General features: G+C 47.8%; 1 protein-coding gene across 1 annotated transcript; it reads right to left on the bottom strand.

Annotated features, from left to right (window-relative positions):
* Positions 1 to 8636: 8636 nt before the first annotated feature.
* On the bottom strand, positions 8637 to 22452 carry ASB18 (ankyrin repeat and SOCS box containing 18). Its single transcript, XM_073645631.1, has 5 exons — positions 22209 to 22452; positions 20343 to 20610; positions 18638 to 19136; positions 14793 to 14906; positions 8637 to 8900 (listed from the first exon to the last, which is right to left on the bottom strand). Exons 1-5 carry the CDS (start codon positions 22429 to 22431, stop codon positions 8709 to 8711), a joined length of 1296 nt encoding a protein of 431 aa, XP_073501732.1. The 5' UTR covers positions 22432 to 22452; the 3' UTR covers positions 8637 to 8708.
* Between the last annotated feature and the right edge of the window lie 1024 nt (positions 22453 to 23476).

Below are 23476 nucleotides of genomic sequence, written 5' to 3'. Positions count from 1 at the left end.
CTTACGGGTAACTATTTACAGCTCTTTATTCACGCTACTTCCCTTCAGTAGCTATGTCCTCTTTGTGCTCCCTCCTGAGGGTAGTCCTCAGACCCGTCCGGGTCCTCTTGGCTTTCCTCGTATTGGTAGTACTGCAGCTCCTCCTCGGTTAGCTGGGTTAGTATCTCTGCGACAGTCCTCCTCCCAGGTGGCCAGGACTTTACCTCCCTTTGGGCTGCCCCGGTTAATTGGGCCACCAGGATGCTCACTTTTTTGCTCCTCTGTGAGGGGATACACCTGGAAGAGGCTATCCAGCTTTTCTCTAAAGTCATGCAGGGTATGTGACTCCCCTGAGTACTGGGGTAGCCAGGCTGCCCCCGGGATATAGGGCATGGTGAAAGGCATGACCGCAACAGCGGTGGCGCTGGCGGGGGTTGAAGCGGTGAAGCTCTCCTCCGTATCCGACATCCTTCTCCCCCCTAGTGGACCGTGGCCTACCTTGCGATGATCCTCTTCCGTAGGCCGCGGCTCCGCAGTGGATCGTCAGGGTTGAGGACCTTCCGTCGCGCTCCTGTGACGTCGGCGTCTGCTGGGCTCCTTCTAGGTCCTTACGCAACGTCCGGACGTGAGGCGGGGCTTCAGTTCTCGCGCGCTTTCGGAGTCCATGCCCCTCTTCTTCCCGCGCGGCGTCTTCAAGATGGCGTCCAACGGCGGGAAAACTCCACGGATGGCGGGAAGAAGGCAGAAGATGGCGCCGGATGGCGGGAAAACTTCGCGGATGGCGGGAAGAAGACAGAAGATGGCGCCGGATGGCGGGAATCTTCACCACTGGTAAGTTTGAACAGTCTTTTTCAGGCACGCAGTACCCGGTGGTTGCGGGCACGAAATCCTGCCGACTACGCCAAAAGTTGACGCACCCCTGGGCCTGTGTCGCGCAGCGTTGCGCACGCGGGAGCTTACCCGGAGCCGGATCTGTTGAGGGTTGTAGTCTCGTGGCGGTGATCCGGTCCGTGCCCAGGGAGTCAGACTAAGTGGTGCTGTATCAGCGGTAGATGATGGACGACTACGCCACCCGTTGAATGCAGCTATGGAGCTGCCGCTGCAGGGCAGACCGCTGAGGCCGGTGGTAGGATAGTGCAGCGTAGATGGTATAACCCCCAACGGGAGGGGTATGGCCTCAGGGCAGCCGACGTGGATGATGGGGGTAGCAGGAACCACTCAGAGACGATGCGGTGTAGTTCAGGGTCTTTACTGGTGACAAAGATAGACCCTCCCGGAGTACTGGCTAGCGATTGGGGCCTGGTCAGTCCTTGAGCAGATGGGATCACCCCTGGCCAGGCGGAGTTGTAGGCCTCCCAAACTGACTGTACTCTTCTGGCTACCTTGCTAGAAGCGAGTATAAGTAGCCCACGTCCCTGAGTGTACCGTGTGGTGCTCACCCGTATGGCCGGTGACTCGGGGCCTTCTAGTAGCTTCCGCTCCACGACGGCGGTGCTGGTCCCATGCGTGTGACCGTGCCTTCGGGTTTCTTGGCCAGAGGACCTGAAATCCCCTGCCTGACGGATTCTGCTGCTGGGTAGGAGTTAGTCCCCACAGCCTCGGACTCCGGGTCCGGTAAGAAATCTTCTCAGTCAGGGCGAGCTCTGCAGCTGCCAGCCCCTGACTCCTTGTAACACTGCTCCCACAGAGCTCCTGTTGTTTCTTCCTATGCTGCTTCTCTTCTCTACTTCTGGCATGGCCCAGGAGCTGGGCCCAGCCGGAGTCACAGCTCCCTGTCAGCCCTCCTGGCTGAACTCTCCCTCTCAACTCTCTAACCCTGCCTCAGCCCCAGGTTTATACAGGGGAAGTTCTTCCCCTCCCAGGACTGGGCAGGAGGTGTGGCATGCATAGGATTCCTGACCAAGAGACCTCCCACCTGCTCTCAGACATAACATTGCCGTTACTGTGGAAACCAGACCCCTGGGGTGAGACAATTCCATTCCTTGCTTCTGCCTTCTGAAAGGTTCTTGGGATAGATAATGACCATTGGAGTTGCAGAATTGATGCACACATGATAGTGCAGTTAGATCGTGCTTCATTTTTCAAAGAAGTTTTTAGCACTGGTTTTAATAGATTTAGATTATACTTTAAAAATAGATTACTTGTATAAAATACATAACATATAAAATGCTATAGTATTTTATATAAATGATGTATTTTATATTGTTAACATGTTATTGGCAGTTTTCACCATTTAATTGTTTCCGCAGGCTCCAGATATGAAATGGTTACTGTCTGTCGCAGAGTTTAGACTTGTGTAAAACAATTCATCCTGTGCAGAGCCAGAGAATTTGCTATATATAGCAGGGAGGTGAGGGGCCTCTAGGCTCTGGTTAATCAATATTTTAATTAGTACAATTCCTGTGTGTGATTAGAGCCTAAACAGGTCTCTATGGAGTTTCTGCTATGCAAGCACTGCCACCTACTGGACAGTTTGGAAAAAAACTAACAGTTTCACAAATAAGAATCTTGGAGTTGACGTTCTTGGAATTTTATTATTGTTAGTGCGACAGGAATTACCACAGGTGTTCTCTCTCTATGGCGTATCCTCGAATCATGGCCTGTTAGGTAACTTGAGGAGTGGATTTAAGAAGCTCTGATCTAGTAGACCACATGTGGCGGACCTGTGCAAATTTTCTCTGCAAGCGATAGCTCATCCTCAGATTTAAATTAAAGCTCCATGGGACATCGCTACTTACTGTAGGCGGGTCGAGGTACCATGCAATGAGATTGTTACCTTCAAGGAAAATGTGATGATTCTTCAGAATGAAGGGTTGTAACAGATCCTTATGTAGGTTCCATCTAGTCAAGTGGGACTTGTGTCATCTTAGGACAACTAGAATTGGGATCTGCGTGTTCACATCTTGTTTATAATGAATTAGCAGCAGGATCTGTATTTTAGTAATATCTAAGGTTTCAGCTGCTTAGCTATAAATATAAGGTAGCTTATAACTTTCTGATCATTTTGGGTCTAACCCCTGAGACTCCCAACAATCCCAAGACTGGGGCTTTGAAATGAACATTAGAATGGAGCAGTGGTTGCTCATGGTTGATCCTTCCATTCATTGTCTATTGGACTGACCGAGATAACTGAGCACTCCCAACGATTAGCATGTTATCACTTGAAAAATTTAAAGCAAATAATGTTACCAATTTTCCCAGGCCTAATATGACTAGAGATGAGATCTTAGCGTTGTGTAGCCTGTCCTGTGTTGGCGACACCACCATTAAACCCACTGACAAAGGTGGTGCTGTCATCATTATGGACTCAGTGTCTTACATTGGCTAGATTAAAATATAATTATCAGACACGTTAGTCTATCGCCTGCTTGACACTTATCTGAAATGTATTTCTAAAAAGTTTAGAATTCTTGTTGATGAAAAACTTAGGGGTGAGGTTATAGAAGAAGACTTTCATGAATATGAGTCAACTTCTCCCCCTTTTATCTGCTTTCAGATGTGAATTTTATATTGCTACAGGTGAGTTTGAATGAGCATCACATGAGTGAAACAAAATTGTTTAACCACAGATTTGGAAAATGGCATCAATTTTGTCTGGCCTATTTTTGGGGTTTTGTGTGAAATGATGTCCAATTTGTCTTTTTGTTTTCATTTTTTTTGTGTTGTTCCAGTACACACATAGGAAATAAAAGTGTATAACAAAATGTGTTATTACAATAATTTTCTGGGAGAAATACTTCATTTTCTGGAACAATTTCAAGGGTGCCAAAACTTTTGGTCATGACTGTATTACAAAGATGCATAAGTCCCTGGTGAATCCACCATGTCATCCAATTGTATGAAGCTCTTGCTCAACTTTTAGCCATGTAGACAATTTTTTTGGACAGGATATTAGGCCTCCTGTCAGGGACACCCTTTTGATCATTTTAAATGTGGATGTGGCTAATCTTACCACTAACATTGTAGCAGCATCCTTTGATGTTGTATCTCTCTATATATCAATTGATCACAATAGAAGCCTCGCAGCCATTAGAAATAAATCAATGCATTCTACCTATTAGGGTTCGACCATTGGAGCTATCAGAATTTTAGAATTTGTGCTTATTATGACACGCCCCCAGGGCTGTTGGGTACTCGGCAGCCGGGCCTCTGCGTATGCCGGTGGGGGATATCACGGTGGCTGGCCCGGTCCTTGACCCAGGGCAGTCAGTAAAAAGGGGAATATTTATAGGGGAATTGGAAAGTTTGTGACGCCACCTGTGGATTGCGGCTAAAGGGAGCCGCCGCTGTGGAGCAGTCCTCTGGAGCTGGTGTTACGGCAGCAGGGATGGTGTGGCTCTCCACAGGTAGAGCTTGCTCCAGGGCAGTGTAGGTAGTGTGAGTTGTGCTGGGCGTTGTAGTGCAGGGAGGGAAAGATGGCGCTGATGAAAGAAGGGACGGAGGCAGGCAGTGCAGTCATCCGAGTTTTTACTCACAGTTCTTATGACAGTTCCACTGGTGCATTGTACAGGTGCCAGCCTCCCACGTCGCGCTGCGTTCACCAGGCAGGGGCTCAGCACTTCCTCAGGCAGGAGTACCTGACAGAACCCCACTTTCTTGTGTTCCTAGCTAGACCGTCTTCACGCTGGGTCTTTCTCCCTCCTGCCCTGCGCTGCCCACTCTCAATCCCGCTCGGGTGCTCTAAAGTCCCTCCGGTACGTTGGAGTTCCCAGACCTGCTTGACCTTCACGGAGATTAGAATGCGGCTTCGGCCACTGACTATATAAGCCAGAAGCCTCCGGTTTTCCCAGCCGAGACCTGGAGTAACACGGCTGGACCAGGGGCCGGTCCCCTTCTTGCGGCCTACAATCCCTCTGTCTTCTGGCAGATTCGGGGCGTACGGGTGCCGTCTGCACTCGCCGTACCCCCTGGGACCCCTTCCTTAGAACGGAGCCTACTCCTCTGCTCCCCACCTGGGCCTCTAGGACTGGGCCCCACTTGTGGAGCAGAGCTCCTAAAGAGACTCTGCTCCCAGACTGTCTTCCACTGACTGTCCTCTGACTGCTCTGCCACCCTAAGATGGCTTCCCATTATATATCTCCTACCATGGTGCTCCACTAAACTGCTTCCTCCACCCACACCCACTACTGGTTCCCCCTACCTTTGGGTTCCCCCCACTCCAGCCAGGGACAGGGCTCAGCAGGAAACACATTGCATCTTGCCCTTCCAGCCGGCCTGGAGTAGTGTAGTGTTGGATGCAGGTGTTGGGGTTCCGGGCAGCACTCCCTCCTTACCTGAGAGAAGGAGACACCACACCTCTGAGTGAGGTGCAGTACCTCTGTGGCGACTGAACCCTCAGGGGCACCACAATTAATAACAATTTTTTTGGTGATAATTATTTTAAGCAATTATTTGAGGCTGCTATTGGCACCTGCTTATACAAATATAATGATGGCAGCCATGGAGGAGGATCTTACCTATGTATTCCAACACTTTGGAAATGTAATAAGGTGGTGGTCGTATATAGATGATATCTTTCTCCCATGGATAGGTACAGAACAAGAATTATTAGATTTTCATGAGTTTTTTAATTCATTAGCCAGGACATAAAGTTTACTTTACTTTACTGTAAAAGTTTTTTTTTTAAAAAGTTAACACAAAAAATAGGTAATTTTATGATGATAACGTCTCTTTAAGCATGTAAAAAGGACACCAAATAGAATACCTTTCAATTCTACCTATTTTGAGGAGAGTTGAAAAATAGCTGTGGTGATACGCCGCCATTAGCCTATGCCCTTAAAGAGTATCGGAATTCCTCCAATCTCTATTGTTTTCCTAACATCACAGACAGGGTGGTAAGTAGATAAATTGGACTGGCTTTCAATAAAAGTGATGCTTTCCCTATCTGAATTGTATAAATTGTGTCTACATGTTGAGAAGTAACAGTTTTAACCACCAAACCACATTGAGAAACCTGGTCTAAGATGTTGTTTTCCTTTCTCCAGTGTGTTGCTACCTGCTTATGATTGGTCAGCATCATACAGGAGTAAGAAGTACACGCCCCCAGTGAAAACTATCTGTTAAAACCACTTGGACTTAACAAAAGTTAACTCATTTGGTGCCAAATACTTTGCTAATATCTCTACAATGGAGAGAAAACATTTAAAAAAACAAACAAAATGTTTTATTTCACTCTGCAGCCCTTATTACATTGTGTGTCCAGTTGCACATAAAATATTTTTGGGAAAGGTCCTCTTTAAAGTTCCTTGCCTCATGACCTAGGATAAGAAGTCAAACCAGAAAAATCATTTGCAAACATGTGCTTTTCTGGGTGAGAGGCTCTGACAGGGGATCTAAGGGGGTATAATTTCTCCATGTGGAGAGTGCTAAGTCAGTGGAGGAGAGTTCTAGGACATGTAATTCTCCTCTAGGTACTTACATATACAAACAGCGTCTTCAGAGAGCAAGAAGACAGGAACTCTAGTGCCTGCAATCCATAAAAGTCAATATCAACTCTTCAAAGGGTCTTGCAACTTGACTTAAAGAAGTCCTCCCATGAATGTGTTTTTTTCATTAAATGTGTGAATATGTGTGTAGTGTGAGTGTATTACCTACCATCATTTCACTGGGATGCAGCGTCATTCTGCTCCTCTTCTCAGTGACATCACCACTTTTCAGACTATCTGGCTCACTCTATAATCTATGTGTGAGCCGGAAATCTATTTTGCAATGTAAGCTTATGGGGCCTCGTTCTGACGCGTCATAGGGTTACATTATGAAAGCCACTTCCGAGTCAAACAGAGTGCAGCCTTAGACGGAGAATATGAAGAGCGGTGCCGTCACTGAGAGGAGGAGCAGTCTGGCGCTGGTCATCGGAGATAGCACCGGTGTTACGGGTCCGGGTGGTGGAACCTCTAGGCCGAGGTGCAAGGAGGGACCCAGAGGGGCGTGACTAAGTATCAACCCGAACCGACCCTGGTCGGACGGCAGCAAACGGTACGTGACAGCAGAGCAGGTAGTAGTCTCTAGGTTTACCAGGCAGGTGGTCACAGCAAGTGACGGCAGAGCCTCCAGGCAGGCTGGCAGGAAACAGGCGGGCGCTCCCAGGTGAGCGGGCAGACCGACAAGGCAGGTAACAGGCAGGTAACAGGTGGGCGCTCCCAGGTGAGTGGGCTGACGGACACAGCAGGTAACAGACGGATGCTCCCAGGTGAGCGGACAGACAGACAGAGCAGGTAACAGGCGGATGTTCCCAGGTGAGCGGACTGGCAGACAGGGCAGGTAACAGGCAGGTAACAGATGAGCGCTCCAGGTCAGCAGGCTGGCAGGCTCGGCAGGTAACGGGCAGATAACAGGCTGGCAGGCAGGACGAGGAGTCAGGCTAGCAGCGGGACCTGAGGGCTGAAGCAGAGATCAGAAACTGTGCAACAACTTTGCTCGGGCACCTCCATTTTGAAGGAGGTGCCCTATATATGGCAGGACCCTCGGCTATTGGCCGGGGACTCCTTAGGACGGCGCGCGCGGCCCCTTTAAGAGGGGGGGAGCGTGCGCGCGCCCTAAGCACAGTGCCCGGGGGACTGCGCGTGCAGACAGCAGGCTGAGAAGGAGAGAGGGGAGCGTGGTGAGAGGGACGGCGTCTCTGCCCGGCAGGAGGCAGAGACGCCGAAGCTACAGGGCTGCGTGCGCCGACAGCAGGCTGGGAAGGAGAGCGGGGAGCGAGGAGGTGAGAGGGACGGCGTCTTTGCCTAGAAGAAGGCAGAGACGCCGATGCTACAACCGGTAGGTGAGTATATTAATACAATCACACCACACACCATACACATATACACACATTTAATGAACAAAATATTCATGGGAGGACTTCTTTAAGAAAAGAAACCAAAACAGAAACTCCATTTGCAACACTATGAAACATATGTCTGCAAATGGCTCCTCTGGTTTGGCTTCTTATCTTAAATCATGTGGTAAAGACCTGTAAAGGGACTTCTAATGTTGCAATTTCTATTACGTGGCACTAGAGTTACTGTCCTCTTCTCTGAAGAGGCTATATAAATATTTAAATTCCTTGAGGAGCACTGCATGGCCTATAAGTCTCCTTACGCCAATTATCACTCTAAACAAGGAGAGAAACTATCTAGGAAGCTTTCATGCTCCCTTTATTTTATACCTATGTGCCTGCAAGTAGCTTAGTGGACAGTGCAACACACAAGGAACTTACCATATTGCTGTTTATAAAAGGTAGAATAGATCAAGAACCCAGAGAAGTTGTCATTCTTTTAAAATGACCTAAATTACAGTTATTGGTCAGGCAAATCTCCAACTGTTTCCCTGAATTGTCTATTTAGATATGTAGAAAAATAAGAAGGACTTAATCCAGTGACAGAGAGAATGTTATGAGTTTGTACACAAAATTAAAAAATTATTGCATAAAAAAGTCAAGAAGTTTATCATAAATCAGCAGAGGATGGTACTTAACTGTAGGGATAGACGCGGGTATATATTTATGTCATAACATAATGATATATACCCCTTTAAATTAAGTGCCTATTCCAATGTTTGCAACAATGATTTTCCATCATAGTAAGGGTATTTTCCTTGTACATTAACTCAAATGATACATTTCACAAGCCTCATAAAAGAAAATAAAGATGATCAATAGAAAAATAAAAAACATTGGCCGATATGTGAAGAAATACATTTCCAGGGCGTTGCATTCACAGGAGAGGCTGCATTCATGTCATTCTAGTGATTCAGAGCAGGCAGGAGCGCTGCTCCGTGGCGAGCAGAACATAGTCTTTAATAACTGTAGGGATTGGTAGCAAAGGAATGAAAAGGTGACACTGACTACCAAAATGTTTGCGGAGTGAGAATCTGCACATGTGCTGCAGTGATCGCACTCCTCCGGAAACACCGAAGAATGTTGTGTAGAAGGAATGATGAGCCTAGAAGAAGAAAAATAATAATATGGGATAATAATGAAGCATTGGGAGTCTCACAGGGGTCATTGATATACTAAGAGCAGGGTATTTTGCCCATTGCAATAAAGCCAGTTTTAATACTTTGGGACAGTCTTAAAGGGGTTGTCCGGTCCAAATTGATAAGACTGCAGTCAATCTGAGTGACTGCAGACTTCTGAATCCCCCCAGTCCATGCATTGTGCTCTGTGGGGATTCAGACCCAGGATCATTGTGGTCAGTCTGTTAAAGGGGTTGTCCGGTGCATATACTTTTATGGAGCGAGGCCATGGTCACTGCCTTGGAATATGCATAAGTCATACGTATGTATGACTTATGCATATTCCCAGGCAGTGACCATGGCCTCGCTCCATACAAGTATATGTGTAGCACCCCGAGGGCTCGGCTGCTACAGGGGTATTGCACCTCAAACCAGAGGTGTGATATTCCACTCCCGGGTAAGGGTGGAGTGTGGACCAGGACTCGGTAGGCTGCATGCACCACACACACCCCATTTCCGAGGGACAGGTCAACGGTGCTCCCACGAGACAGGAGTGCAGGCACGACCGACTATGTCCCTGTCTGGAGTGGGGAGGGGAAGGAAAACCCAGTGGTGTAGGAGCAGATAGGGGTGGGTCTCTGGGCATAGGTAGGAGCCCATTGGTTGCTAGTCACCTGGGCTCACACATAGAGGGAGGTATATAAGGTGGGCACCATCTTAGGACAGTGTTCAGTTCAGTCTGAGGAGGAGTGACAAGGAGCAGAGCTGCTGCATGGGCTTTGCTCCCCAGGCAGGCCTTGTCAGAAGGCCGGGACCTGAGAGAGAGAGAGAGAAGAAGGAACAGAAAGGAAAGTAAGAAAGGAACTGGAACAGAGGAGAAAGGAAGCAAGGAACACAGAGAAAGGCCCAGAGACGCGAGTAAAGAAGGAACCCCATATGCCCAGGAGATACAGGGTGAAGGGTTGGCAGAGCAGGGTACCGGAACCCAAATTGGTGGAGGCAACAGATTCCTCAGCCAAAGACCGGAGGTCGTTACCACATCTTGGTGCGACCCCTCACTACATCCACCAGGAAAGCATACCGCATAGGGTCAGGGAAACCGGAGATAGGTTTCGCCAACAGAAGGCCCGAGGGAGCTGGACAAAGGTGGGTCACTGGTGAGGACGGCCAGAGAAAGGAAAGGAAGGGAGCCCTGTGCCACGCTCTGGAATTGCCTGGGAGTTGGTCGAGTCCCTTGCCTGGTGGACGCAGCACGGCTTGGGCAGTCATCGCCTGCAGGATTGACACGAATAACAACTGTGAGTAAAGCATTGGAAACTGCAACCGCACGTCTCTGTGTTTCATCGCCGCACCAGCACCATTAGTACTGGGACGCTCACACCATCACTCCCACCATCTTCCACACTAGCTGCCCTGAGGCAATACTTCTCCCGTGGGGAGTTATTCCATACTCGGCTGCGCAAATTACATCAGCCTCAGCGGTCAGCAGCGCAGCGGCGGTCCCCCACTGACCGCAATCCACGGGTGGCGTAGTCGGACATTTGTTATTACCTAAGACTGCCACTGGTTTGACCGCCCTGGGCACGGACCGGGTCACAGCCACGGAAGACTGCATCCCACCAGAGGCCCGGCTCCGGGTATCCCCCGCACAACACCGGCCCAGGGGGCGTGTCAACTTTTGGCGTAGTCGGCAGGATTCAAACCAATCCGCCACAAGCGGGTATTGCGTGCCTGAGGAAGATTGTGCATGTACCTTGAAAAGAAGTCGCCCACCATTTCCAGAAGCTTCCCGCCATCCGGAGCCAATTCCCGCCATCAGACGCCATCTTGGACCGTTTCCCGCCATCTTCATCCGTTTTTCCCGCCCTGGCAGAGCGGACGCCATTATGTGTGCACCAAAAGACAGCAGGAAGCCACCTCCCATCGTGGGCCAGGTCCCAGAATGGCGCCAAAGAAGGAGCCCGCCCCCACCAGCCATGAGTGCAGCAGTGGACATGTCCATCAACGTGGGGGGGCTGCCCCTAAGGATGATTGTCAGCAGATGCCCCCAAGACCACCCCCCATGGGGGCGGATAGGAAAGAAAACTGTGGGGCCGGGCGCGGCCTGGATCAGTCTGGACCTACTGCACCCGGAGATGGAGGGAGCAGCGAACCCCACCAGCACCCTGGCCCGCAGCCTGCTGCAAGCTGAGCCACCCTGCAGCCTGACAGAGTTGCTGGCCCAGCTGCCTAGAGACCCGGACTGCGCGCGTGCGGCGCTGGAAGACCTGAACAGGAGGATGGTCCGGGCACAGCGGGATGTGTTTGCTGGGTGGAGAGAGGAGTTGGCCCGGCAGCACGAAGACAGCCAGCAGAGGACCCCGCAGGGACCAGGCAGCGCGCTTGCCGCTGGGCGCGGAGAAGAGGGGCCAGCAGCTGCGGACGACGCCGCGGAGGAGGCCACGGAGGCCGAGGCAAGTAATGGGGACGCCACTGCCCCAAGCCCTGAGATCACCAGCCTGCCCCCACCCTCCGTTGCGGGACCCGAAGCCCCGGGGACCGTACCTGACACCACGCCTCCACCGCCGCCAGCTAGGCCTCAGGCTGCAGGCGTCACTGACACGCCCCGCCCCGCGCTGTGCCCTCTGAACCCGGGCGCCGTAAAGCAGGAGACGTCACAGGCCGGGACGCAGGGCCTAGTACACCCGGGCGCCGCAGCCTCACCAGCGCCCCCTGCCTTGGCGGCGCCACCCCCGGGCGCGACCAACAGACGACCACCGGCCTGGTCGCAAGGCCTGATCTCCCCAGGCGCCTCACAACCGCGTGCGCCCCCGGTCTCGAAACCACCACCCCTGGGCACGGACCTGTATGCTCAATTGACAGGTCCGGAGGAGGAGCGGGCATGGCATCGGAAGAGGGAGCAGCTGCAGGCCCGAAGCGCGGAGGAGAAGACGCGCACCCGCCGGAACCCCCATGCAGCACGCGGTCCTAAAACACCTGGGACCGTGGTGAAGTTCCACCTGAAGAAAGGGTGGGGGTTCATTTGGGACTCCGCCACCGCCACAGACATCCATGTTGACGGGAGGGATGTGGAGAGTCACCTGCCAGAGGGCCATCCGGAACGGGACCTGTTTCCAGGAGACTTGGTGTCCTACACCCGACACCGAGGCCTAAAGGGATGGTATGCCCTTCATGTCCAGAGGATAAGAGGAGGAGCGGTACCACTCGGACCCCGAGTACCAAGAGGGCCCGGACGGGTCTGAAGAGTACAAGGAGGAAGCATCAGGAGGACACCGTTACCAGTGAACGGTAAAATGGAACTGTATATAGTTACCCGTCAGGGTACAAGAACTGTTGTGAAACTGTTGACTGTGTGAACGTTACCTGTGTGCCCCTAATCCCTAACCAGGCTGAGGACTGTGAGCAGCCACTCCCTTATCCCCACTGGCCGAGGACTGAGAGCGGCCATCCTGTAAATAGTTGCGCTTCTTAAAGCGCCCCCTACTGGTTTTATAAAAGAACTGCAACGTCTACCTCAGGACGAATTAAATGGACTGTTGCACCTTTGAGAGAAAGTGAACACCTGGTCGCAAGTTGCACCGCGGCCAGAACTCAAGAATGTGTTTTTGAAAAAAAAAAAAAAAATGTTTTACTTGAAAATGCCTTAATGTGAAAAGTTTATGTACTGCTAAAATAGAAATGCCAAAGTTTTATATAGTGTTTTATAAAAGAGTTCCGGTGGCATTAGCAAAATGTTTTATAATGTTTAAACCAGTAACGTTAAAAAGAAAAGAGTACCTCCCATAAAGGGATGAGTTTTTGGTTAATGTCTTATATTTGAATGCATTCTAAAATTTTTGTATGTTTTTAAATTGTTTTATTCTTTTCAAGCCCGAGGACGTGCTGTGATTTACCAGGGGGGAATGTAGCACCCCGAGGGCTCGACTGCTACAGGGGTATTGCACCTCAAACCAGAGGTGTGATATTCCACTCCCGGATAAGGGTGGAGTGTGGACCAGGACTCGGTAGGCTGCATGCACCACACACACCCCATTTCCGAGGGACAGGTCAACGGTGCTCCCACGAGACAGGAGTGCAGGCACGACCGACTATGTCCCTGTCTGGAGTGGGGAGGGGAAGGAAAACCCAGTGGTGTAGGAGCAGATAGGGGTGGGTCTCTGGGCATAGGTAGGAGCCCATTGGTTGCTAGTCACCTGGGCTCACACATAGAGGGAGGTATATAAGGTGTTCCATCTTAGGACAGTGTTCAGTTCAGTCTGAGGAGGAGTGACAAGGAGCAGAGCTGCTGCATGGGCTTTGCTCCCCAGGCAGGCCTTGTCAGAAAGCCGGGGCCTGAGAGAGAGAGAGAGAAGAAGGAACAGAAAGGAAAGTAAGAAAGGAACTGGAACAGAGGAGAAAGGAAGCAAGGAACACAGAGAAAGGCCCAGAGACGCGAGTAAGGAAGGAACCCCATATGCCCAGGAGATACAGGGTGAAGGGTTGGCAGAGCAGGGTACCGGAACCCAAATTGGTGGAGGCAACAGATTCCTCAGCCAAAGACCGGAGGTCGTTACCACATCTTGGTGCGACCCCTCACTACATCCACCAGGAAAGCATACCGCATAGGGTCAGGGAAACCGGAGATAGGTTTCACCAACAGAAGGCCCGAGGGAGCTGGACAAAGGTGGGTCACTGGTGGGGACGGTCAGAGAAAGGAAAGGAAGGGAGCCCTGTGCCACGCTCTGGAATTGCCTGGGAGTTGGTCGAGTCCCTTGCCTGGTGGACGCAGCACGGCTTGGGCAGTCATCGCCTGCAGGATTGACACGAATAACAACTGTGAGTAAAGCATTGGAAACTGCAACCGCACGTCTCTGTGTTTCATCGCCGCACCAGCACCATTAGTGCTGGGACGCTCACACCATCACTCCCACCATCTTCCACACTAGCTGCCTTGAGGCAATACTTCTCCCGTGGGGAGTTATTCCATACTCGGAGGCGCAAATTACATCAGTCTCAGCGGTCTGCAGCGCAGCGGCGGTCCCCCACTGACCGCAATTTACGGGTGGCGTAGTCGGACATTTGTTATTACCTAAGACTGCCACTGGTTTGACCGCCCTGGGCACGGACCGGGTCACAGCCACGGAAGACTACATCCCACCAGAGGCCCGGCTCCGGGTATCCCCCGCACAACACAGGCCCAGGGGGCGCGTCATATGCACCGGACAACCCCTTTAACAGACTGACCACAATGATATGGTTCCATTTAAAAGCAATAGCATGATACAGTGGCATACAGAGTGTGTTGGCTGTCTATAGAGCCATAGGGAGTTTGTGTACCAGTATAAAGGCTCCTCACATAAGACTCTGGTGGGTACATGAAGCCTAACCTGGGAACTTCAGTCAAAAACAGGAAAACTTAGAGAATGGCACTAGTGGCATCAAATTAAAGGGATTATCCAGTCCAGTCTTTTAAAGGGGTTATCCAGTCCCCTACTGATAAATATTAGATCAATGGGGGGCTGACTATTGGCACCTCCGCTGTTGATCAGCTGTTTGAAGAGTTGGTGGTGCTGGGATTTCTCCAGTGTTTTTATTAGGTGGCAGGCTTGTTCCTACTTGCTTGCTGTACTTTTCACAGTGGTTATGGAAAGTTTTGCAGCTTTGTCCTATTCACATTGCCAGAATGATGGCCCTAAAAAAATATGGCACATGCAAGTACGGACAGACTGATAAGCTGATGGAAACACTCATGAAGCTGCTGCAGACTTTTCAAACAGCTGATCAGAAGCGTGCCATAGGAAAACTCGCCAATCTAATATTGGTGACTTATCCTGAATTTTCAGAGTCTTTATAATATGCTGCTACAAATAGGATCAGCAGTTTTCCAAAATCATCCTGACCTGAAACACTTCGTGAGGGATATCTCGTCTCCATTTGCTGCTGACTTGAAGTTTTAAGTATGAGTTGTAAAGCATTGCAATCACTTCAGGAAGAGCAGAACAACAACGCAGAACCTGAAAAGATAATATAGATATCTCACATATACATCTACATATGTTTGTTAGATTTTTTTAAATTACTAATAATTCAAATTCACTGATAAACTGGTAACATTGTAGGTAATGTTTCTTATCACCAATTTTCTCCCACTAACTTTACTCAGAAGAATCTCAAGATCAGATTTTTTAGGCTGAGTTCACACGATCGTATAAAAAATCATCCGAGCTTCATCCAGAAAAAACGGTCAATTTTCTTTCTCATTCATCATTCTTATGCAATCCACTTTTATACATCAGCAGTTATTAACAATTTACAAAGCTAAATAGAGTTTTCTGTGTTGAAGAAATGCAATTTATCCATAAAAATTGGATGCTAAACCGTGGCTCTGTATGGAATTTAATTTTTATTGTGCACGCATAGACTCATCAGACACATGAAGGAAATTGGTGCATGTTGCGATTTTTTAACACGCAGATTTGGTCTGTGAAAAAAAATGGCTATTCTGCACAGCCCCATTTAATAACATTGGTCCGAGTACTGGCCGGGTGTTGTCAGTTTTTTTATGGACAGGACTCAGATTGAAAATACGGTTGTGAGCACTTGGCCTTTGGGCGCCTGCAGACGAGCGTATGAAAAATTGTCTGAGTTTCATCTAGAAAACTCTGATGATTTATTTCTAATTTTCATCAGATTTTCATCCGTGTGCCATCCATGTGTCCATTTTTTAAGACCATGCACGATCCATTTTCATACATGTACATGATCAAATATAGTTTCCTAGGTTTATAATATAAATCTATCCTTAAAATTGATGTAACTCTGATGGTCCGTGTGGGATCCGATCCATAGACTTGAATGTGTGAGTCTCATCTGATTGTAATCTCACGGACACTCGAACCGAGAAAGAAATCATTCATCTTAGGCCACGTTCACATGTTCAGTATTTGGTCAGTATTTTACCTCAGTACATGTAAGCCAAAACCAGGAGTGGTGATAAATACAGACGTGGTGACGTGTTTCTATTATACTTTTCCTCTGATTGTTCCACTCCTGATTTTGGCTTACAAATACTGATGCAAAATACTGACCAAATACTGAACGTGTGAACGTGGCCTTAACAGCACTGTTCAATAACATGGGTCAGTATGATGTCTGATTAATATCCGGACAGCACACGTCTAATTTATGTGCTCTTCTGAATGAGCCCTTTAAAATGATATCTGCGACAGAATCTGTCTTCTATGGGATCTTAATACTGGAACTGCTAGAAATTCCAGCATGTGTGCATTATGTTCTATTGATTTTCACAGAAGCATGTCAACACCTCCTGGAATCATATCAGTTCTTGTTTTATCACTATTGCATTGCATCTCATGTTCTAACAATTAGTTGGGTTCTAAACCCACTTTGATGACATTTTCTGACATGTATCAGTGATTTGTTAGAAGTCGATAGTAATAATATTAATAATAATAACAATCCTCATTTATATTAATCCAGCATATTTCACAGCATGGTACAATTCAGTACAGGTCTATGTGAGCCATTACTATTGGAATAGTACGGACTATGTTACAATTTTGGGGTATTGGGCACTAGGCTCAAACCCTGGGCAGCTGTGGGGCTGTGTAGTTTAGTTAGTGGTCAGTCGGTGCAGGAATTTTTTTGCACTTTGATGTAGAGAAGTTTGCTGTGGATAAAGATAACCACATTGATTGTGGTCTGTTTTGAACCTAATCCACGCTGATGGAGAGAAAACTCTTTGTGCGTCAACCATTTATTCCAGAAAAGGGAAACCTGAGTGCTAATTTACCCTTAGGACCAGTGGCGTACCGCCAATGGCGGCAGGCCACGCCACTGCTATGGAGCCCGGAGGGCCTCAAACAGCGTGGGAACCAGGAGGATAGGTGAGTATTGGGGGGGGGGGGAGGTTGCGGCGGTGGAGGAGCGGGGCACACGTTGTAGCAGCTGCTGCAGCTACCTCGTGTGCCCGCTGGTAAAGGGACATGAATATTCCCTCTTCTCCACTCCCATGGGCGTGGAGAAGAGGGAATATTCATTCTCTTAAGTAGCGGCCAAGGAGGAGCGCTGAGCCTCGGCTCCTGCTGTCAGTGCCCGCTGCTAAAGAGAAAGCATATTCACGCTTCTCCACGCCCATAGTCCCGGCATGGAGAAGCGTGAATGTGCCGGCAGCAGCGCTGGAGCAGAGGTGAGGAAGGAAGGTGAGTATAAGTGTTTATTATTTTATGTGTGCAGTGATTGGGGCCATACATAGTAGGATTGGGGGGATTGGGGAGGTCACACATACCTGGATTGGGGGGGGGGGAAGGGGAGGCCACACATACCAGGATTGGGGGGGGGGGATTGGGGAGGCCACACATACCAGGATTGGTGGGGGGGGATTGGGGAGGCCACACATACCAGGAATGGGGGGAGGATTGGGGAGGCCACACATACCAGGATTGGGGAGGCCACACATACCAGGATTGGGGGATTGGGGAGGCCACACATACCAGGATTGGGGGACTGGGAAGGCCACACATACCGGGATTGGGGAGGCCACACATACCAGGATTGGGGGATTGGGGAGGCCACACATACCAGGATTGGGGGATTGGGGAGGCCACACATACCAGGATTGGGGGATTGGGGAGGCCACACATACCAGGATTGGGGGATTGGGGAGGCCACACAAACCAGGGTTAGGGAGGCCACACATACCAGGGTTGGGGAGGCCACACATACCAGGATGGGGAAATTTACCAATAGTTGCTGCATTTCTCACCCTAGGCTTATACTCAAGTCAATACGTTTTCCCAGTTTTTTTAGGTAAAATTAGGGGCCTCGGCTTATACTCGGGTCGGCTTATTTAAAATATATGGTATTTTAAAATCAGTGCGTACGTGGTGCCCATAATACTGCAGGACTGTGGGGTGCATTATACTATATGGGGGCTGCATTTTACCCTATGGGGTGTGTAATATACTGTATGGAGGACTATGGGGAGTGCATATTCTATGGAGGACCATGGAAAGTTCATTATACTATATGGAGGATTATGGGGGGCGCATTATACTATATGGAGGATTATGGGGGGCGCATTATACTATATGGAGGATTATGGGGGGCGCATTATATTATATGGAGGATTATGGGTGGCGTATTATACTCTATGGAAGGCTGTGGAGCCATTATAATATTTTGAGGGCTATGTGGGGGGCCATTATACTGTATGAAAGCAATTATACAGTGTGAAGGGTTGTGTGGGGTTCATTATACTGTTTGGAGGGCTCGTGCGGGCCATTATACTGTATGTAGGCACATTATAGTGTATGGAGAGCTTAGGGGGTCACAGTTGGGGGATCATACTGTGTTGGGGTCACCATACTTTGCCTTGGGAGTTGAAGTTGGGTACAATAGGGTCATTATACTGTGCATGTGGAGGCTAATGTGGAAATGTGGAGGAATGCACCATGGGGGTATCATACTGTGTTTGGGGTGCACTTTTGTTATGGGGCAATGAAAGAGGAATCTAGGACTTCAGCAGGAGGAAAAGGCTGCAAAGTTGTGAGATCTGCTCTTCTGTAACACAGACAAATATATATATATATACTGTATATATATATATATATATATTTATTTATTTTGGGGGGGCCCAATTAGAACTTCTGCTATGGGGCCCCATGATTCCTATGTATGCCGCTGCTTAGGTCGTAACAATATATTTAATTAATTATTTTTGTACCTTCCCAAAAGCCTCAGGACACACACTGCGGGCTCCATGGTTTAGTAGGGTACGTACAGCAAGATGAGGTCTCTTGTCTTCATACAGCTCAGCATTTTGTAATACACAGCTCAGTGGCAGGACTCCATTATAATCAGCAGCATTGACATCTGCATTATATTTAAACAGCAACTCCACCACATGGTGTTCAGCTTTTCTGCAGGCATGGTGCAGGGGTCTTCTGTCTTGTTGGTCTTGGGCTTCTGGGTCTGCTCCTTGCTCTAGGAGAAGGCTGCAAATTTGCAGACAGGTATCTTCATCATCACATTTTCCTCCACAAGCTGAAATCAATGGAGTCTCACCATCAGCATTCCTAGCATCAATGTCTGCTCCATAGCGTAGGTATAATCCTACGTGACCCAATAGTCCGAGGCGTGCTGCAATGTGGAGTGGAGTATCCTGCATTACCTCTGTGGGTTGATTCACAAGGGCACCATATTGAAGAAGGATCTCTGCACATCTGGGGAAAAGTATAGATAAGGACAAGTTGTTAACTTACTGATTGGTGAGGGTCCAACCGCTGGGACCTGCACTGATAGGCAGAATAGGTCATTTAGATTCCTGACGGGGCACTTTTAGAGGCAGGTCAGATGCCCAACCGCCGCTCCATTCATTCTCTATAGTGCTGGTCGAAAAACCAGAGAGTTCTTGGAATAAGTTCCACAATCGGATGTGTTAAAAAAATGTTCCTGTGCTGAGATAATGTTATAAATGTGCCCCTGCTATCAGTGGCGTAACTTGAAGCTTATGGGCCCCAATGCAAAATCTCCAACAGGGCCTCCAATTAACATAGGTCTTTACAGTAATAGTAATAGTCTTTTCATATGGGGCAAAGGGACTTTTTGGGGCCCCTAGTCTCCAAGGCCCAGGTGTTATTGCCACTCCTGCACCTATTATAGGTATGTCCCTACCCAAGCAGGGGATCTTTACTGTTGATTCTTTCTTTGAGGTAGAACACAAAACAGGCAGGGAAATGTTTTACCTCACAGAAAGCATCAGGTGCAATCCCATGGTGTCCTGTCTGTATACTCTTTTGCGTTCTCTCCTGGCTAAAAGCTGTGGTATGATCAGACCATAATTAAAATGTACTCTGTTCATATGAGTTGCCCTTTAAGAACAACAAAACTCTTAATGATTTTGCAGCATCTCACAAGACTGGCGTGCAAAAATCGGGGCAATAGATTTGCCAAGGAACTGTAGACACAAATAGTAGGATAGGTTAATCAACATTATTTGCAAAGATTAACCATTTTTGTTATTGTGGGAGTGAGAATATTGACAATTAGTAATGTCCCAATTCAAAAGTTACTGATGGAAAAATCAACAATGAAATTTCTAAAGAGAGAATTATTATTTATATTTGGGTAGTGTTCAGATTCTCGTCCCGAATGCAAAATCTACAACAGGACTTGTTGGCTTCTATGTGCCGTTTATTATTCTGTTGTCTTCTGTGTGGCAGAAGGGGCCAATGTGGCTCTTTGGCACCCATAATCCTGGTGATTTCTATGTCTTACAAATATAAGAACATTTTCATTCAGCTGGCTGCAATTACCTGGAATTGTTCTGGTCTAGATGACTATATCAGAGACATTGCAGTCCCTAATGAAGTTATGAAGACAGAACTGAAGTTTGAAATTTAGAGGAACATAACTTGTACTGTTCCTACCTTAAAGAGCTTGTCACATCACAGAGGTGTAGAGGAGTGAGACCATCATCACTGCGTTGGTTAGTATGGGCTCCATGTTCTAGGAGTAGTTGGACACATGTATCATGACTTCCAGCACAGGCTTCGTGCAGTGGAGAGCGCCCTCCAGGTGCAGCATTGGGATCTGCACGGCGATGCAGTAGATATCGGACACAGTCTGTATAACCATGGGAAGCAGTTATGCATAAGGGTGATGTTATCTCTTGTGTATAATCCAGGGTCCACAATCCTGAGATAATTAAAAAATGAAGGAATGGTGATTGGACAAATGATGTTACAAAATATAAGTAAAGTGGAGAACACTAATATTAAAGGGGTTTTCCAAATGCTGTAAAATTCCTAAAATAACAAATGTATCAGGTCCTCATCCTTCCTTGTATCCAATGCCAGTTCCCTGCCACTGCTCGGGTCTTAGTGTTTTGGCTACGATGGTGATGTCGCTGAACTCAGGGGCTCGTGCCATCTACCTCGGCACAGTTTAAAAAAAGTAACAAATTAAACTTAATCCCAGCTAATAAATTCTGACTGATAAAATTAAAGGGAGTCTGCCCACCCCTAATTGTGATTTAAACTACTTATATGGGCCTATAGGGGATTTAGTCCTTCTAAAACTCACACTAGTAATATAGATTTTACTACGAAGTCAAACAGAGAAAGATAAACAACTTGTCACTATCAATTGAACATGGGTGGGGTTGGGTTTTTCCATCTTTGATCAATGCCAAAAAAAGGGGGAGGGGTGGGTGTTGTGAGGTGGTGCTCAGCTTTATAGACCCTGGATGGGGAAGAAACAACATCAAGTTCAGGGGGAAGAAACAACATCAAGTTCAGTAGGAAGTGAAAAGCGGCACTCACCCAATAAAATATCTTCTTTATTAAAGTCCTTTAAATAATATAGGCAGGAGAGGAAGCGTTCTAATGCGCGAAACGACCGCCGTCTGACTAGCTGCAGCCGCTCTTCCTCTCCCTGTGTATGTTTTAAAGAACTTTATTAAAGAAGGTATTTCATTGGGTGAGTGCCACTTTTCTCTTTCCACTGAACTCAATATAGATTTTACTTTAGCTGGACTAAAAAAAAGGTTTTATTTCATACGCAAATTAGAGCTCCTTGGTGCACCCTTGATGTTTCCCTTTAAGACCCACACACACTCATTAAGACTGACGTGCAAAAATCGGGGTAATAGATTTACTAAGGAGCTGTAGACACTAATAGTAGGATAGTTTAATTAACATTATTTTCAGCGATTAACCATTTTTCTTGTTGTGGGTCTGAGAATATTCATAATTAGTAATGTCCCATCTCAAAAGTTACTGATGGAAAAACAATGCTCAGTGCATCATTCTGCCACCTCAATCAACATGCCGCAGACACACTTTCTGACACTGGGTGTGTGCTCGGCTCCTGTAGTTTCATTGTGGATGTGCAGGGCAGGCTCGTGCCAACACTTCTGCAGATGATTGACTGGATTCTCCGTATGTACATGTCAGGGAAAGACCTGTCAATCCACAGCAATAGCACTGGGAAGAGCCGACCGTGGATCCGGACTAGTCTTATCTCCGACTACGGTCTCCAGCCGAATCTTCAAAGTTTATTTTCTTAGACATGCTGGAGTGTTTCATAGAATAATAGACCTGGCTGCAATCGTGCAGACAAGCTCTGAGTCATGCTGCCTGTAGTTTGTGCAGCATGAATCGCCTGACATGTACATTTTCAAACTTGCTTTTTTTTTTACATGCACTTTGCAGTTTCACCCATCTAAGAAGATGGCAATGACCCCTTAAATAACATTCATATACTATTGACACACAAAAATTAAGCCATCATACCTGCCAGGCCAAACCTTGCAGGGGTCTGTGCCTGATACCCCATTTCTTCCCCTCTGATATTTAGCACACAGTCTGCATGCCTGGATCCCAGAAGTTGGACAAGGTGAAGGTTTCCAGCCTCTAATGCAGCAAGGAAAATGTTCTCTGGGGCCGGATGCTGCTGATGGCCCATTTCTGATATAACCTGCAGCTTGTGCAGAACTCTGCTCCTCACGTTGTCCATCCCAATAGCCCACCACTGTGCTGTCACAATCACTACAGCCCCTCCACTCAGTATTTATAGGGCTTTGTTTGTGTATGCGAGGCATGGGATAGATAAATCTAACAAAGTACCCAGGTCACATGCAGACTACACAAAGCTACTTGTGATTATTTTATCGGCATTGTGCCCAGGCTCACATTCTTTGTCAGCTACATTATAAATATACATACACATACACTACACTCAAACACCGGGCAGTGGTGACAGACACATACAACATGATGTAGTTCAGGAAATATGCTCCATCTATCTCAGCTGTTGAGTCAGGTGCTGCTTGGCATCAATGCAAAACATAGCTTAGTTCTCCCACTAAAAAGTTATTATTTTAATAATATTCATGCACTTTACCAATACATGCTAGTAAAGGAGCTCATTTATCATTTTGCAAATTCTACAAAATGTCTCCAAGAGAAAAAAAAGTGCCAAGAACCAAGATCTGTCTGAAACAAAGTATATACAGGATATACAAGGGTAACTGGCCAATAAATGGAAGTATCCGCCCAAATATAGATACAGGATCAGGTACAGAAACATGGATGGCTGGGAAAACTCTGTACAGGTATATTGTAGTGTTTGAATAAATATGTTTCAGCATGGGTTCACACAGAAAGATCTGCCTCTGCTTAGGGGGACCTGGTGGACATCTTATTTCCTAAATTTCATGCTAAGATATTCACGAAAGAAAGTATAAAAGTTCTGATAGAGTTTTCTTCATATTTGCTGAACTCCGCTATCTCCCATCAGTTGGAAGAGACACTGAATGAAGTAGTAGTGACCACCTCTCCATTGAAAGTCTTCTGGAGGAGAGTTCAGGACCCCAGTTTTAGGGATTGGAGAGGAGCATGTGACCGGACCTGTCCTCTGCTTCCTCCAATGGAAAAGCAGCCTTCTCATGTGAGGTTTTCTATTGGAGGAGGCTGAGGACAGGTCCAGTCACATGGTCCTCCGCCAGCAGCCATTGTATAGAGAGCTGTGCAGCCTGTGAGGAAAGCTGCACTAACCAGAG

This window comes from Phyllobates terribilis, unplaced genomic scaffold, assembly GCF_046119375.1.
Source record: "Phyllobates terribilis strain yellow unplaced genomic scaffold, ASM4611937v1 Scaffold_9__5_contigs__length_417890890, whole genome shotgun sequence".
NCBI lineage: Eukaryota > Metazoa > Chordata > Amphibia > Anura > Dendrobatidae > Phyllobates > Phyllobates terribilis.
This window is presented reverse-complemented; position numbering and strand designations above follow the sequence as displayed.